Source organism: Euprymna scolopes, chromosome 19 (assembly GCF_053919585.1).
Source record: "Euprymna scolopes isolate OS-2025 chromosome 19, ASM5391958v1, whole genome shotgun sequence".
Classification (NCBI taxonomy): Eukaryota; Metazoa; Mollusca; class Cephalopoda; order Sepiida; family Sepiolidae; genus Euprymna; species Euprymna scolopes.
In genome coordinates, this window is record NC_136500.1 from 53,222,830 (window position 1) to 53,239,924 (window position 17,095).

General features: G+C 35.7%; 1 protein-coding gene and 1 long non-coding RNA gene across 2 annotated transcripts in view; one reads left to right on the plus strand and one right to left on the minus strand.

The window, feature by feature from the left end:
• Positions 1–17,095, minus strand: part of LOC145303587 (uncharacterized) — a 217,747-nt gene that overhangs the window by 147,020 nt on the left and 53,632 nt on the right. The gene's annotated exons all lie outside the window — the stretch shown is intronic.
• LOC145303586 (protein Wnt-6-like) overlaps positions 1–17,095 on the plus strand; it is a 158,292-nt gene that overhangs the window by 72,311 nt on the left and 68,886 nt on the right. Inside the window, exon 3 of the mRNA XM_080145131.1 lies at positions 4,557–4,777. Within this exon, the coding sequence (XP_080001257.1) occupies positions 4,557–4,777 (221 nt within the window). The remainder of the gene's footprint in view (positions 1–4,556; positions 4,778–17,095) is intronic.

Sequence of the window (17,095 nt, forward strand, 5' to 3'; positions counted from 1 at the left end):
ATAATGCTTGTCACAACCTAGGTAGAAGTAATATCTCGTTAGTTTGTCATGATCGTTTTTAACGTGCAAACCGAAGAGAAGGATCTTGAATATTCTTTGTTAATTTTTAATCTGAAATTTTCTCGAATGTCGAACTCGAAACGATCAAGTTTATAAAAGCTTTATTATCTTAGAAAAACTGTTAAACTTCAAAGGTTTTTTTTTTTTTTTTACCGACACTCCCACGTTTTATCACGTTAAAACTCCATTCAATGAAGGTAAATGAAAAGACCACACCTGGATATTCTGATTGGCGTCTCTGGCGAAACGCATGCGTCATCAACGATTGCAATGGCCGTGTTAAGCCGTAATTAATAAATCTGTTCCTGTCAAAATAGCGCTACAAAGAAAAGTGACGGGCGGGTCTGTTAAGAGTCGAGAAACGACGCTTTCCTTTCTGTAATGAATGACTAAACATACTTTGTCTGGACAAGGCAGCAAACAGTAAAGTCGAATACAAGCAGGGCGCAGAGTCCATTAAAATTAAGCCAATTGTATGTAGATATATTTTGTACCACCAGACCAATTAAATAGAATGTATGCATAAATGTGTTGGGGATCATTTTTATACATATCACTGGATTTTATAAAACAGCTGCTAGGCACAATATTGGATAATGTAGTCTACATTTCTTTTACAGAACATTTAATAAATATTCATTTTTTTTTTAATTGTGATATTGTAAAGAAAATAACGGAGCAATATACGGTCTGGTGTTATTTGAAAAGTTACAATCTGTCTGCGTTTGTTTTGAATTGCTCTTTCCTTACTATTTATCTGCTAAATTTAGTTCCATTATTTGTATGGCAGTCGTTGAAGTTCTTGTTTCAAAGATACATTGAACCGTTTGACACTTTTTCGGATTTTTAAAAGTAATGTGATAATCTTTTCGTGCGCACTAAACTTAACATTTTTAGTGGCTTTATAAACGGACTTACAAAAGTAATGCTTAAAACACTTAAAATATTATTGATGTGCAAGAAAGAATATACGTTGGAAAAAATGGCGACAATTTATGTATAACGCTACATTCATGTACTCTCGCTTATTTTATTGAACACAATGTTAATATTGTATATACATAAAATTTTCTATGAAAATGTTAACTTTAAAAAAATAGATAAATGTCAGGGTCGTAAATTGTATATAAAAAAAAACTCAAACACCGGTCTTAAATTTTAAGTTAGGAAACTGTCAGTGGTAATTCAATTGAGTAACGCGACGCCCGCTTTGCGAATTAAATGTTGAGATTCGCGATGGAAGATACCGACGCGACATTAGGTCAGGCTATCAGTACCGGTATTTTCTGATTTCTTGGCCGTGCCATATGAATGTACTTTGCTGACTGTAGATTTCTATATCTACACTCCCGGGTGAATGAATTTACTCGGGATAATTTTGCAAACATTTTTTTATATTTTGTTTTCAAGTAATTTTAATATCAGATCTTTAGAATATCTTAGCTGATATGAGGGTCGTTCCAAAGCGTTAAGGCATGAGTGGTACCATAAAAGAGCGTTTTTTTTGTTTGTTTTTTTGTACTCTAGAATCTATTTTCTGTATAATCACCAGTCTTGATGCATTTTTGCTAGCCTCTTTTGATGTTCTAGTCGTAAAAGTCAGAAGCGCAATTTGTCACTGGCATTTGTCGCCACTCCGAAGTTCATTTAAATGGTCAATAAGAGTAAAATTGTTCTCAACTTTCGAATCTGTCTTCGAGAGATGAACTTTAATGGAACATTCGAATATCTCTATCCCGTATAGTTCAAGCAACAGCTTCAGGTAGGAGGCCCCTTGATTTGAAAACTTGAACAGAATTAAGGTTCCTTTAGACTATGGATACCCACGAAGGGGTGCCTGCGCGTGTAATTCTTGTGACAGGAGGTGCGCAATATCCAACCACATATCTCCCGAGTCGACATTGTGGAATTCCAGTGACAAGTATGTACAGGACAACTGGAAACTAATGCCGATATAGGTGGAGAGTACATACAGCGTCTAGAATTCCCAAAAGTCGCTCATCTGGTACTAACCGGGCTCAACGTTGCTTAACTTCGGTGATCTGACTAGAACCGATGTGTCAACACTATTATGCCGAACTGAATTAAAATGAAACAAATAATTGACGAACAAATCTGACGTCAATTGCATCGGCTTCATAAACGTTCAACAATGTGATTGGTTGAATTTTTTCTGCTTGGAAGAATTCGATGAATCCCGTTTTGACTCGTCAATGGCAGGGTTAATCTCACACCGTCAATATCGGCAACAGCGGAAGGTCTCACGTCATGAATAAGTTCAGCCATCATAACAATGCAATTTGAAATCACGTCTATTCCATTCGGGCGGAATAAATAGAATGCATTACTTTTGGGGAGGCGCCTCGTTTTTTAACTAAATATAAAATCTCAATTTGGATGAAGTAGGGATTGAAATGATTTCTCAGCTGTCCCTCTCGTTTGCCGATCACGTCAAAATCCTTGCCCTCCGTAGCGACTATGAAGACTTCCGACGTTGTCTTCACGAAGTCTGAGGATAGTCACTAAACTGGGACCTGAGATTAAACGTCGCCAAATGGAGCCACACGGTAGTTGGCCGCTACCCCCAACTCCTCTATTCCCCTTTGACTTCCAACAAGGGGACTGGCTGCTGTAATCTATCAGTCAGACCAAGAATCCTGGCGTGATTGTACATTCCACATATTCATCCTCTGAACACTGCATCACCGCTGCTAACAAAATCGAGGGTGTCCTGTTATGTGCCGCTCCTGTGGTCGTTCACTCCCCTCCCCCATCTTCCTTCCCCTCTACACCTCACTGATGTGCCCGATTCTCGAATACAGCATTAAGGCCACATCCCCCTATTAGGTGAAGGGCGTCCAGCATTTCGAACGGGTTCGTCGCCTAGCGACGAGCATGGTGGCTGGCCTCGGGTCTATCCTATGAGCAACTTTGAAGGGCTCTACTAACTTTTAAAGACCCTAAATCCCTTTTCTCTTGAGCGCAGGAGGCTTCGAGGCAACCTCATTCTCACCCAGATTTTTCATGGAGGGTGCGGCCTAGATAGGAACCTGTTCACCTCTGCACTGGGTCGCAGGATCGATGGGCCCGCGAAAATGCCTACGTTTGACGGTTTCGGAGGCTCGACCCTAAGCAGCGTTCTCGGTTCGAGTGGCATATCTGTGGAACCAGCTACGTAAACTAGCCTGCCCTACAGGGTTTCAAAGCGGCCTTGAACAGACGCTGATAGGACCTCCGCGGTCTACTGTAACTTCTTTGTACATAACCCCCGAAATTCTCACTGACATTTTTCCCCCTTGTCAATCGTTTGTGTTCATCTATTTAATTGGCAAAGAATAAATTATAAACTGTTCTAGTTTTGAACAATGTTAAGTCTAGTTTAAGCTCGAACTGTCAAATTAAACAAATCTTATGGGCAATATTTTACCCCGGACAAAGAACTGATCTTAAACTGTTCGGGAAATTGACAACTATTTAAAAGACAAATAGTAAGTTTGCAAACAAATTCATTCTTGGGGGCAATAAGTAATTATTACTTCGCAACAATGTAAATTTTAAATGCTAGTTTGCTTCTTTTTTTTTAATTTTAAAAATCTATTAGAAATTAGCTAGATTTTCTTCCAAATAGTATAACCCAAGCAGCACTACCATCCATTCTTCCACCGTGCTCATACCATCGAAGTCACATCTTGTGCACAAATGTTCCTATTAGTGTCCATCATTAATATATGGTTTCTTTGACAATACATGTTGGTACGAAAAAGTGTTAAAAAAAAACTAAATTTAGCTTGCCCTTGATAAGCTTTTTATAAAGATTTTAGTGGTTTTATTTTCTTTAAAATGTTTATTTGATTCGAAAGACAAGTAGTGTCTAGCGTAAAATGAGAACAAGAAAAATGGCCACGAATTGACATCTAGATATTTGAAGTCCTGATCATGATTTTAAAAAATAAAACAATATATTGTAAGAAATATATCTAGTGTTACAGTGACATGTAGTTTTCTAACTTTTTATTTTTATTTTATTTTTTTTTTTTTAGTCATTACCAAACTGAAATATTTAGGTGCCGATTTCTGGACATTTTTCTTTTCAACTAACGCTCGGCTCTTCTTACAAAAACGTGTTAAAGTGAAGAAAACTAAAATTTTCACGGATTAATTTGGCTTGCCTTTGATAACCGCTGTTATATTTTTGACCACTTTCGTATCACTGTGCATTGTAATACTAACCCTAATATTTTTGGAAGTTGTTTAAGCCTAACTCATCTTACAAATACAATGTATCCTCTCACTACTTTTAACGCATCTTGTATTTAAACCGTTTACAGGCCAGGATTCCCTTTGTGATGTATCTGGATTAAATCTAGAGAATATTGATTTTTTTTTTTTCCTTCAGTAAACAAATAAATTTTAAAATGGCTTATGTTGGATAGTGTTTGATTTTGGAAGTGAACCCTTTCTAATTCACGCATTTACTTTTTCTTTTTTCCCAACAGGGCAGTGGGTAGCCCGCTAGTAATGGACCCGAATACAATTTGCAGAAAGAGTCGAAGACTTGCCGGGAAACAACATAATATCTGCAAGAACGAACACGAAATCGTTCGTGAAATTGCGAAAGGTGCCAAATTAGCCTTGTCTGAATGCCAGTATCAGTTTGCTGCCCGCCACTGGAACTGTACCACCACCCGGCGATCTTTTGGGAAAATACTTCGTCGAGGTCAGTTTACAACATTCATTCAGCATTTAATGTAAGCCCTAAACTTCCGTCTACTCTCCCCTCCTTTCCAAAGGAATACCATCAGAATAAACGATTTTCAGGACAAAATTGTGCAACTTTGCTTAGTGATCTAGCCCACAATCATAAATTCCCTCCAGACATTCTGCTTTCATTCTTCATACATGCTAATTGTCTGTTTCACCTTTGTCTCCGACCCCGCGCTTCCTTGCCTGCCCGCGTCTCCGACCCCGCGCTTCCTTGCCTGCCCGCGTCTCCGACCCCGCGCTTCCTTTGCCTGCCCGCGTCTCCGACCCCGCGCTCCCTTTGCGAGTTTTTGTACCTTCTGTTTTTGTGAGACCAAATAATCATACGGAGGAATCTAGATTAATTAATAATTATGTAAAGAAAGTTATTTTTACATACAGCCTACGCATCTAGTGTATATATGGATTACATTTGTATATATAACTACATTAAGACGCTGGTAATATTGTGTTTATGGAATACTAACTTCATATAAATATGACAGGATAATCTTGCAAGAGGATTCCAAATGAGGAAATATGGAAAAATTTAGTAATTTAAGATCTTTCTAATGAGCAACATGAATACATGCGTTTTCAGGAAGAAAACTATTCAAATGATTTCAAATAATTAAATATTATTTTTATACATATATACACACGTGCGCATAGTAATATATATATATATATTACTAGCAAGCCACCCGGCATTACCTGGTCGTAAAATGCGCTTAAATAATTTTTTTTGGTTAATATATATGGGACCAAATACATAGTAATGAGTTAAAAATGACTCCTGTGCCACCGAGAATCGAAACCCAAACGTTTAAATTACGATTCAAATGTTTCCTTTAGCGTTAATGCCTAAGCTATGGGGACATGTTTGCAAGGCTAAAAATTAAAACCTGAACCAATAGCTATTACATTACGCATGCATATTCGTAATGACAATTTTCATCACTTGGCCAATTCCATTTTTTAATTATCACTTTTGCACAGATTTCCCGGGCTAAAACCCAAATATAATATTGGGATTATTTTGTGCCATTTCACCGCCGTCGGTAGTGTTTTTCTTACATGATACGTTCGCGTGCAAAAGGGCGTAGTGGGGTGTCTTATCGCGTAGGAATCTTAGCATGCCGGAATCTTTAAGCGGTTATTTCAAATAAAGTTTTAAAAAAAGTGGTTTATTTATGTCTTGTGTAATTTTAATGCTTTTTAATTGATCTAAGTTTTCACGGGCGATTTACAAAAATCATAACCACCAAACATTGTTTTTCGTCCTTTTTTTGGGTGGGGGTATTCAATTATAGTACTGTGTAGTTTAAAATGTGCTTCTGCAGTTTAATTAACGTTTTTCCGTAATAACGCGCCGACATTTAACAATTCTGTTTACAATGTAAACAATTTTTGTTAAATGGTAAATTTCGGCGCGTTGCTTACGGAAAAAAGTTAAACTCCAGAAGCACCTGTTAATGTACCCCCCCCCGAAAAAAACGAAAACCATGTTTGGTGCTTATGTTTTTGCAAAACGCACGTGAAAACTTACTTTTTTAATTGATCAAAAAAATAATTAAAAACTACCTAAGACGAAAAAATAAACCACTTTAAAAAAAAAAAATTTTTTAAGATTCCTACGCGATGTGATCGGACGCGAACGTATCATGTAAGAAAAACACTACCGAAGGCGGTGAAATGGCACAAAATAGTCCCAAGGTTTAACAGTACATTTGCAGCGGGTTTGATTATCAGATTCCTTGTCAGCGACGTCAAATACCCCTATAAAACAAATTAGTGATCAATGTTCTGTTGTAGCGTAAGGTAACATTTACCTTTTTATTCTAAACAATAACAAAATAGACGTATATAACAAAATACATACAATAAGAACATCTATTGTAAAATATCTGAACACCACACAAATTTAAAGGACAATTATAAGCGTTATTCATTGTTAAAAACAAACTAGGAAAATTTGCGAAGATAATTAAATGCATGTTGTTCTTATTTACAAATTGTTTAAACTGACGAATAATTTCGATGTGGGTTTCCTCATGGCTATTGTTTAAATGCGGTGTTAATGAATAAAAACATTACCAAAGGCACAGCCCTAGTAACTACCCATACTGTGTGGAATGATACAACACCGTAGGATAAAGTACTGAGACCCTGACTAGTCATCTTCAGCTATGAAAGTCTGCGTGATGTTAATGGAAAATATAGATTGTTCGTTATTTAACAAAATCATAAATACGGAATAAATGCTTTCTGTCATAATCTATGGTTTGAATGTTTTGCATTTCTACGGTTCTTCGTAAAATAGGACATTCCAGATAATGAATGGTTGTGAATATAAAGTTAGATTTACCATAGACGTATTGTTCCTGTGCGAACCAATTGTTTTTCTTGATGAGTTCGCGATTAAGACATTCTAACTTTATATCACAATATGACCCCCCCCCCAAGATCACGATGAACATGGAATGTTCATATGTGAAATCGAAACTAAAGCAATCGGCGCCCTAACTTAATCGTTATTTAACGCTTCAACCACTATCGTAACCGTCTGAGCTATTGTTGGATGGATAAAATGAAGCTAAAAATTAGGCGACTTCGGAGCAGGTGTACATACCCATTGTTAGCTTGTAGTCGATTTATTCACAAGGTCAAGTTTGTTTCTATTTTGACCCTTTAGCAGATGTCACAGATTGTGAGTCATATTTCCAAATATTCTATATATCAAACTTCAAAATATTATTGAAAAAGTTTGGTAGACTTTCGCGCACACTTAAGCAGTTCGTTATTAAATTAAACTTAAAACTAATAGATATTAATCACAAAATAGTAAACTTTTTAAAAATGACATACATAAACCAAACTATAGACTACAAAACATCAAAAACCCATGAGGACCTTCGTAGCATTTAAAGAAAATTCAAAACTATTGCAAAGTCTTTTATATGAATAACCAAGCATTAGTAACTTACAAATTAAGAGATATTAAAAATAGAAACGAAAATAGACCGTCGAATGTAATATATAATATAGTATTTCTTTTACTTTCCATTCATAGCTAAAAAAACTATAACAAGTAATGAGGCGCATCTAACTCAATGGAGAAAATAAGGGGAGATGAAGAAAATAGATTTATTTTAATACGCTGCAAAGCGGCTCTATCAAAAAACGACATTCCGAAAGAATTCTACCAAATTATTGATACCCCCCCGAGAATGCAAAATAAAAAAATACTTTAAATAGTTACTTTCTTTGTCGCTTTATCTAACTTAACCAAGACTGAGGCTCAACAATGAAAAATCGAGCAAAATCAAAGATAAGAATTTAAAAAAAAGCAGGAAAATAGCTGTAATTGCAGAAACCCAGATAAATGTCCACTTGAAAGGGAAATTCCTAACTTCAAGTGTTGTCTGTAAGTTTCATAACTGAAAACAATAGTATACTTGGGATCACAAAATGCCAACTTAAAGAAAGAATCCGTAACCAGCTAACATCCTTCAAGTTAGATAGGTAATGAAACAAAACCAATGAGAATGACGATAATAGTATTAATAACGGAATGAATAGAATCAAGGAAAAATAAACACAGCACTAGGTGACTGGATTAGGGAACTCTGTAGATGTATATCTGAATATAAATTGAAATAGTCCAATAATAGGTAGGGCTAGTAAGTATAAACCAAATAAATCGAAACGATGTAACCATGTGTATCATTGAATCATATTAACATTCAAGCAAGCTTTATTAACTAAGCACCGGGATGTAGTGCAGAGATGTCTGCATAAGAATAAAATCCTGTTATCTCGCATTAGACCAGACTAAATAAAAACGAAAACAGACGCTTTCTAAACGTATAAGTAAATAAATATACAGAAAAGAAAGGAATAAAGACTTTAAAAAGTAGATTAGAGTATAAAATATGCTTAATATAGAAAATATGTATCAACGATAAATTATTGGAAAACCTACTCTTGAATATCAACAAAGTGCAACCGAAGCAAATGAGGCGTACCAAACACAGGCTTAGATTTTAGGACGGTTAAGGGATGATGGTAAACTCCTACTTGAACAGTAAAGCACTGATTGATTTCTTAAATCCATCTTAAGCACTCAACATAAATGACAATTAGATAATAAGATAAATAAGAAATGAACTTTTTAGCTAGATACTATAAAATATTATAAAATGTTATGGTAAAAAATACATATAGTAAGAAATAATCCACAAATTAGCCATCAAATGTTAATAAGAAATAAGTAAAAGAAATAACTAAGCTAAAAATATTAGAAAAAATACATCAGTGATCTCTCCTGGATTAAATAATTAGGTGGGGATTGTTAACTTTGTTATTATTAGTTTGGTTTAGGTTTTAACTGTTTAACTGGTCAACTCCAAAATTGGGAAATTAGTTATTAAAACCTGTTTGATATTTATAATTTAAGCTAATTTTCATATTCTTTTGAACATTCATTTTAATTTGTTTTCTTGTAGAATGATCATCTTTAGTTAACTATTAAGCGTAAAAATATTCTTGCAGATATTCTTGCGTAATATTTGTAAAGTTTTAGTAAACACAAACCTATTTTTTGTGTATATGTATATGCATATATATAAAGATTTTACCTACCAAACTCATGACACTTTTTGGTCAACACATTAAACCTTATATATAGGGTATTCTTACCTATACGGCGTTTTATATTTGGGTTTTGGTCGAAGAAAAACGGGTGCAAAAGTTAAAATTACAAAAAAATTGCCAGGTGAAGGTAAAACGACAGCATTACGAATATGCATGTAAAACGTAATAGCTATTGGTTCATGCTTTAATCTTTAGCCTTGCAGCACACACGTCTTCATTAAGGCATTAACATCATACGAAAAAGTAAATGCTAAGCTAAACGTTCTGGTTTCGATTCTTGATGGTGGCGAGTAATTTTAACTTTATAAATCCTTTATATTGGGTTTAATATAATCTCCACATATTCTGATTGATAAAATTCCTCTCTGGACAAAAGTATCGTAGGTTTTCGAGATACCACATACAAAGTCAATGCATCTATCCTGTTAGTCGTAAGGTAGATATAAGCTATTTCTGCCACATTCACTCGTAATAAAATGCTACATAATATCCGACGAGCGACACCGTCACATCTACAGAGGAAGGAGTTTCTATTCTCTCGATATGCAGTGCTCTTACCACTAACAGTTGACGCCTGGACAAATTCTGTATTTTCATACGATAGTGTACTAGCACGACTATTAACTGGTTATATACATACACATAACATACTTTCATTTCCTTTTTATTCACAAATAGGTTTCTCTAGCCTTATTCCAGCTATTGTGATGGGCTAAACCCTGACCGTTCTCATATTCGGGATTAATGGTATCCTCGTAAACGAACCCTATGCTGCCATTCAGATATGGCGTCGCAATAATTACTTTTTCCCTCTCTGAGTACATTGCTGCGTTCTTTTTCTTAGCTTATGCGACAAAATACACCGGAGTTTTAATTACACTAATACATTCGTCATGTTCGTTTTTACGTGAATTTTCGCTATTTACAATTATTGATACACTGAAATTTTTAGTTAAATGAGATGCAAATCTTGTCGGCCGCAGAGTAATTTGTTTTTCGCGTACGCATCTTATATGTAGAACATTGTTTCCGCAAAATCTATGATTTTCATAATCAGCGTACACGACGACTTATAAAAGTCGTCAGTTTAAAGGAAAATAATGTGGATTTAATACAAAAATACCTAATAAAAATTAGTAGGAAAAGTAAATCAAAACTAGTAAGACTTATAAATTTATTAGGCTACGGGGTTTTTTGTTGTTTTTTTTGTCGTTATAGTGATGGCCGGTCGCCTGATACAGATTTTTTTTTTTTTTTTTTTTTTTTTTTTTTTTTTTACGTCGAAAAAAATAGCAAGTTATAAATTAGAGTAGGTTTTCATAACCGTTTCGTATGACTTTCATACGCTCGGTATGAGAAATGGAAATAAACTTGTGTGTTAAAGAAATATCAATACTCGTGTAGTTTTGCGTCGAAGTAATAAAAAATAGATAAATGAAAATAATCACAGCTGTGTTCACTAACACGTAGGTGCATATGTAAGCACTTTTATATCATAAAAATTATAATTGGTTGGAGGGTTAGATTATAACAGTAGGAGCAGTTATGTCTATATAATTGTGTATTTAGCAGAGTAAACAGAATTTGAATATACAATTGTTGGTTTTTTTTTTTTTTAGATGAGATGTGAATGTTTGTATTTTGATTAATCGGACAACTATTTTCATCTTGGGTGTTAGCACACTGTTTCGGTTGCTGTACCTTACGACCTTCTTCGGGTGTTGAATACGTTTCCTTTCAATGCAGATTTAACCACCTCTTTTTCTTAGAGGAAAAGGAAACATATTCAACACCCGAAGAAGGTCGCAGGGTACAGCAACCGAAACGTCGTGTTAATAACAGCCAAGAGAATTGTCCGATTAATCAAAATACAGAATTTTAATGTTTTGACATGAATCAAACTTTGTGACCGGTGAATTGCACCGGAAGTATCCGAATGGGGACCGGATGTAACGTGCAAGTTGTTTCGGTTTGGGTAAGCGAAGTTAACTGTTGAGTTGGAGCCTGGACGCCAATAGAGCAAAATGGGTTAAGAGGGTCTACCTATTAGGTGACGATTGCAAATATATAACCCCTAAGCCAAAGCTCGGCGGTTACTGTTTCTGCTGACGGGATGCCTAGGAGTGAATAAAATAGTTATAAAAGCACATAGTCTTGGGTCCCTGTCTTAAAGCGTCTTTGTTAAAGCAGATCTGGCTTCCCAAGATGCTTGAAGTAGCCAACAGAAACGAGTGTCGTCTACATGTTTGACACGTTAGCACGTATCAATAACACTAGTCACGTCCACTAAGATAGAAATTTAGTACTCGAGGACAACTGTCTGTTATATGCACGTTATGTGATGCATATATATGGCCCGTTAGTTAAGAATATAATAGTATTTTGATATTAATTTGGTCACAATTCAACAGGATTATCGAAGTTAGACCGCTATAGCATTGCAGCAGATAAATTTGATTATACTTAGTGAACTAATGGATAATGTCAATATTTTCTTCAAATGAAAATAAATCCCATTCTGTTATACATTCAATCCGACATAATCTTTAATCCAACAAGCAATAAGAGATCTACCACCAATTCTGGCCCTGTCGGTAGGGCATTAGAATACGCCGATTGCCCCCCTGCAGAGGGTAAAAGTCCCTCAATGGGGGTCCTGGATATTACCTTAAACTATATCCAGTGGTGAGGCCCCAGCTTGTGGGCTTTGGGGAGTGTGGAGCCACCCTTTAATTACCATTGCTCCCAGGTCCATTCTGACCCGAAGTGGTAGTACCTGTTAGGGTCCCAACTATGGGTTAAATAGAAACCGACGTAAAAACAACAAAAATATTCTATTAAAAATTTTTTTCTTCAAAATCTTTGGATTTGGCATTAAATAACCCGAAAAGGGTTGATATGCCGTAAAACAAAAACCACCAACCAACCAACCAACCACCAATTCTCATTAAATGATCAGATTGAATGTAATTGCTTTCGTTAAATAAAATTGGCGTTCGAACATTCCATTATATTTACATTAGTTTCTTATACGTGCCTAAATTCAACGCTCATTACATTGAGAATAATTATTCGAAATTTAATGCGTTAATTTTTATTTACCTACATTGTTTGTCTGTACATACGAATACGCTGTTGCATTAAACTACAATCCAATCTTTTTTTCATTTTAGATTTAGTAAGATCTTCATTTTCATAAGGGATTTTGCACAATTAAAGTGCTACTAAGTGATCCTTTTCATTCACAAGAAAATTACGCTTCCTAACACGAGTTTCAATATTAAAGGCTTTTTTTTGTTACATTAGAAGACACGGCTTTCTGTTTATTTGCCTCTCCATGAGGACATTCAAAGTTTAAAATAAACTTAGCCTTGCGCGGGTGCTCTTTTATTTTCTCTTCAACTTCTTCCCACAGAAGAGACGTTGCAAGCCCGTCTGTTTATTTTTTATAGCAAGTGCTCGTCTGAGCGCCAATCTATGGTCCCCGGGCATAACTTTCACGAGAAACACTCGTATATCTGAAACCACTATCAATAATTTTCCCCACTCTTTGTGTCTGAACCTAAGCATAGATTCCATGAACAAAGCTTTCTTAGAACTGCACACCTGTGGAACTCGTCCGTTTTCCTGCTTTCCAACTGACTACAATATGGGTTTCAAGTCTAACGTGAACAAATTAATGAGCCATCCCCCTAAGTAAGGAAATTTACTAAATTTCCACTAACGATTACATGTTTTAACCACTGTTCACTCATTGACCTTTATCCTCGAGTGGCCTCCGGGCCTTGATAAGTGGTGACTCCTTTGTAAAATAAAAATAAAAAACACATCGTCTCTAGAATTTTCTGTTTAGTATCCGATCAGACAAAATGAAGTCTCTAGTTGGAACAGATACTATTTATTGCAATTAAAGCGATCTTTAGTTGATTATGTAATCTCTTATATATATATATATATATATATATATATATATATATATATGAGAGAGAGAGAGAGGCAAAACGTACGCGGGAGTTTTTGTATGCCCAAGAAAGTCTTTCGGGGAGGGGTGTTCTCGGGGGATTACTATCGCTTAGAACTCTTATATACCGCGTAGATCATAATATATACGAATTGCGAACGCGCGTCGCGGCTAGATTTATTTACATAGTTTTACACAATTCTTGCTATTTCGGCTTCTCGCGTGTTGATTCGGATTTTTCATAAAAGCGAAGCTGATGTGAAACTAGGGAGCAGTTGTCGGCCTAGGGGCGGAGAGCGTCCAGAAAGCAAATGGACGTTTGGTCAATGTCGGATTCCACCATCATATCGGATAATTGCTTTCATTTGGACACTTCCCTAATAAAGGGGGAGCTGATTTTCCCCCAACACGATAGGGAAACAAAACCAAAGTTGGGTAAAAAAACAAACTAAAAAAAAATATTCCGCAGTTAAAATTAAGTTCGGAATTTCATTTAATTAGATTCGTCGCGCACCTGCCATTTATAAATGTTAAATTGAAATTGGTTTCAGTTACTTTCCTTTCGTGGGTGAGCGAGTAACTTATTCAGATTTTCGCCTTAACGTTCCAGGTTCGAAAATACCTACCTACCAAAACTTATTTTTTCTTTTTACATGTTCGTTTTGTTTTTCCGGTTTTTCAAAAGAACCTTAACATAGGGTTTAGACCTCCCCCCCCCCAACACGTATACCTACAAACACCCGAGCAAGCCCGGTACCCCCGCTAGTCTATAATATAAATATCGCCTGTCTGTTTAAATGTATGGTTGGATATCCCGCAAAAAATTTCGACAGAGGCGACGGATTTTAACGAGATCGTATTATTTTAAAGCTCGACCTTTGGACAACAAGCATCGAAAGATTGGCCAAAAATTAATTACTTCACCCGTAACTGGGCACTTTTCCACAGAGGGGTCGCTTTTTTTTTCCGCCGAAATTTTCAAGTCATCGCCTCTTTTCGATTGTCTAGCCTTAATTTAAACCTACGCCACTTCTGATTTGACGATGGGTGCAGTAGTTAACGCGTCGCTTTTCCTCCTGCGCGGTACGGGTTCAAGCCTGCCTGCCTACTGCCATTTCTCTCGACCAACATCCTTATAGACCTCCACTTTCTTTTCCGTCTTTACGTCACGGTTCGGGCCTGCATGCCTACATTTTTTTTTTTTTTTGCTCAACACACCTACAAACATCCGGGCAACGCTGGGCACCCACGCTAGTATTTATATAAAAGGATTAAAAAATCTGCTCGGTTAATTCAAAGTACAACTAAAGAAATATATAAAATTATATTGAAAACCACGTTGCAGTCTGGGAGGGAAATCTTCTTGTGGTAGAAGTTCTTGGCAACTAAAGTAGTTCATGAAAGTTTTGTAAGCTTTTAGGTAATTAGGAAAGAAAGAGCAGGGCAAGTTCTTGATGAGTATGTTTTACGGTGAAGGGGGTAGAACTTTGAACCCATTCATGAAAATACGGATCATGAAAATACTGTGTCGGGAAAAGCAAGCAACGTCTCGTATGAAAAACGCTGCGGGGAAGGTAGAGATATTCATCTCTGCTAGAGAAATACTAAAGAAAAGTAGTGCTTGCGCACACGTACACTATCGTCTAATAACCAGAGCACGTTTGCACTTTATCACCTTTATCAAAACTTAACCGGTGAAACGAAAAAAAAGTTACTTAGAAATATAACTGCAAATCAAACATAACTAAAATTGACTTAGAAAACCCCTCCAAACATTACTTAATTCCCACCATTCGCTAAAATTTCCCAACAAAAAGAAATAGCATATTAAGTTAGTGTGTCTGGCTGTATATGTGGTGGGGGTGCCCTCATCAAAATAAAATAAAGGTTAAAACTTCCTGGCAACGTCGTGTACATACTAGTATCTTACGATATATATATATACACACACACACACACACACACAGGGTGCCCCCCCAAAGCTAAATGGAGGCCATCTAGAACATGTTGTATAACGGAGAAGAAAAGGACAAATACCCTAGTGTTTTGACGTGATGTTTTGAATATAATAAACTAGTTATGACCAGTTTCATTTCATTCGAACAAAACACTAAGAAACGGGGCCTAATTAGAGTAGGTGCCCGTTTTTTTTTTTTTTTCGTCACCCTGTATATGCTATGACAACATATTTTTATTGTTTTGACTCTACAGTGTGTATCCGTTGATATCTTGTGTTTTTATGTAGTGATGTGGCTCTCGGATGTCTGTCAGATTTACTCGGGAGTAAAAACCAAAAGAAAATTCTTGTCATAGCCCGAAGTGTGTAATATATATATATATATATATATATATATATATATATGACGTAGTAATCTTAAACGCTTAAATATAGACAATTCTGTTTAGATCTTTATTTAAAAAAAAAACTGGCTGATATAACTGCCATACTTGCTTTTTACTGCATTATTGAATCTAGCACGAAGCACAAGAGTACATATCAGAAATTATAAGGGGTATGGCGACGGTGCAGCAAACCCTCCAAGAAATGGCTGACCAATGTGCATCAGCGGAAATGTGAAAACAAACAATATTACAAGTTCTGAAAAAAAAATGATCTTGAGGATGCTGCGATTAATTTAAGGCTACTATTATAAGAGCTCTTCATCGTACTAGCTATTATTCGAGATCAACAAGAAAATTCCTTTTCTGAAAACCAAACAGGTCAGGGACCGATTAAAGTTTGTCTATAATTATGGAAAGGTATGTAGTTTTGGGAAGGGTAATTTAGTCGGATGAAACCGAAGTTGAACTATTCGGAAGGAACACGGCGACAAGTGTTTAGCAAAAAAATGGTACTGCCTTCGACAAGCATAATACCATCCTCAAAGTAAAGTTTGGGGGTGGTTCCATTATGAGTACAGTTTTAGCCCAAGGGCACTGGTGAGTTACAAGTTATGCATGGTAACATGAATGGCAGCATCTACAGGTACATTCTAAAAAAAAAAAAAAAGAAAAAAAAATTCAGAAATTTACATTTTTTTAAAGACCTGGTCAGAATGTTGTGCTTCAACGTATACCGTAATTCCTATAAAAATAATCGTACTAGTACTTCCGATTCGCAAAGTCAGTCTCCTGACTTTAATCCAATTGCTACTTTGTTAAATACTTTAAATGTTCATCAGCAGAATCCACAAAATATTAAGCAATTAGACGAATTATGCGAAGAATGCGGTAAAATATCGTGAAAAATGTGGCGAACTATTAGAAACGACTAAAAGCAGTGAAACAGGGGTGGGTCTCCAAACAAATATTTAATTTGTCTAATATTTTTGCATGGAGTAATTTTTTTACTGTAAAAAAAAAAAAAAGTTTTTCATTTTCCTTCCTATACAATTGTAAAAAAATCGATATATTACTTACCATATATCATGCAGAATACCAACCTTAAACTAATTAAACTGAACGCAAAAGTGAAATATTTGGATTTCTAAATAGGTTGTTCCTTTATTTCCTAAAAATGTTTAAAATGCTCTAAAACTTAAAAGTAATATTCATCAATTTCCAATACTTATTAATATTTGCAAAGTTTGAGGCATTTGAATCTTCACGAAAGAACTTCCACCACATGTTCTCATTTATCTAAAACAAAATATAACCCACATTTCGACTGCTCACACC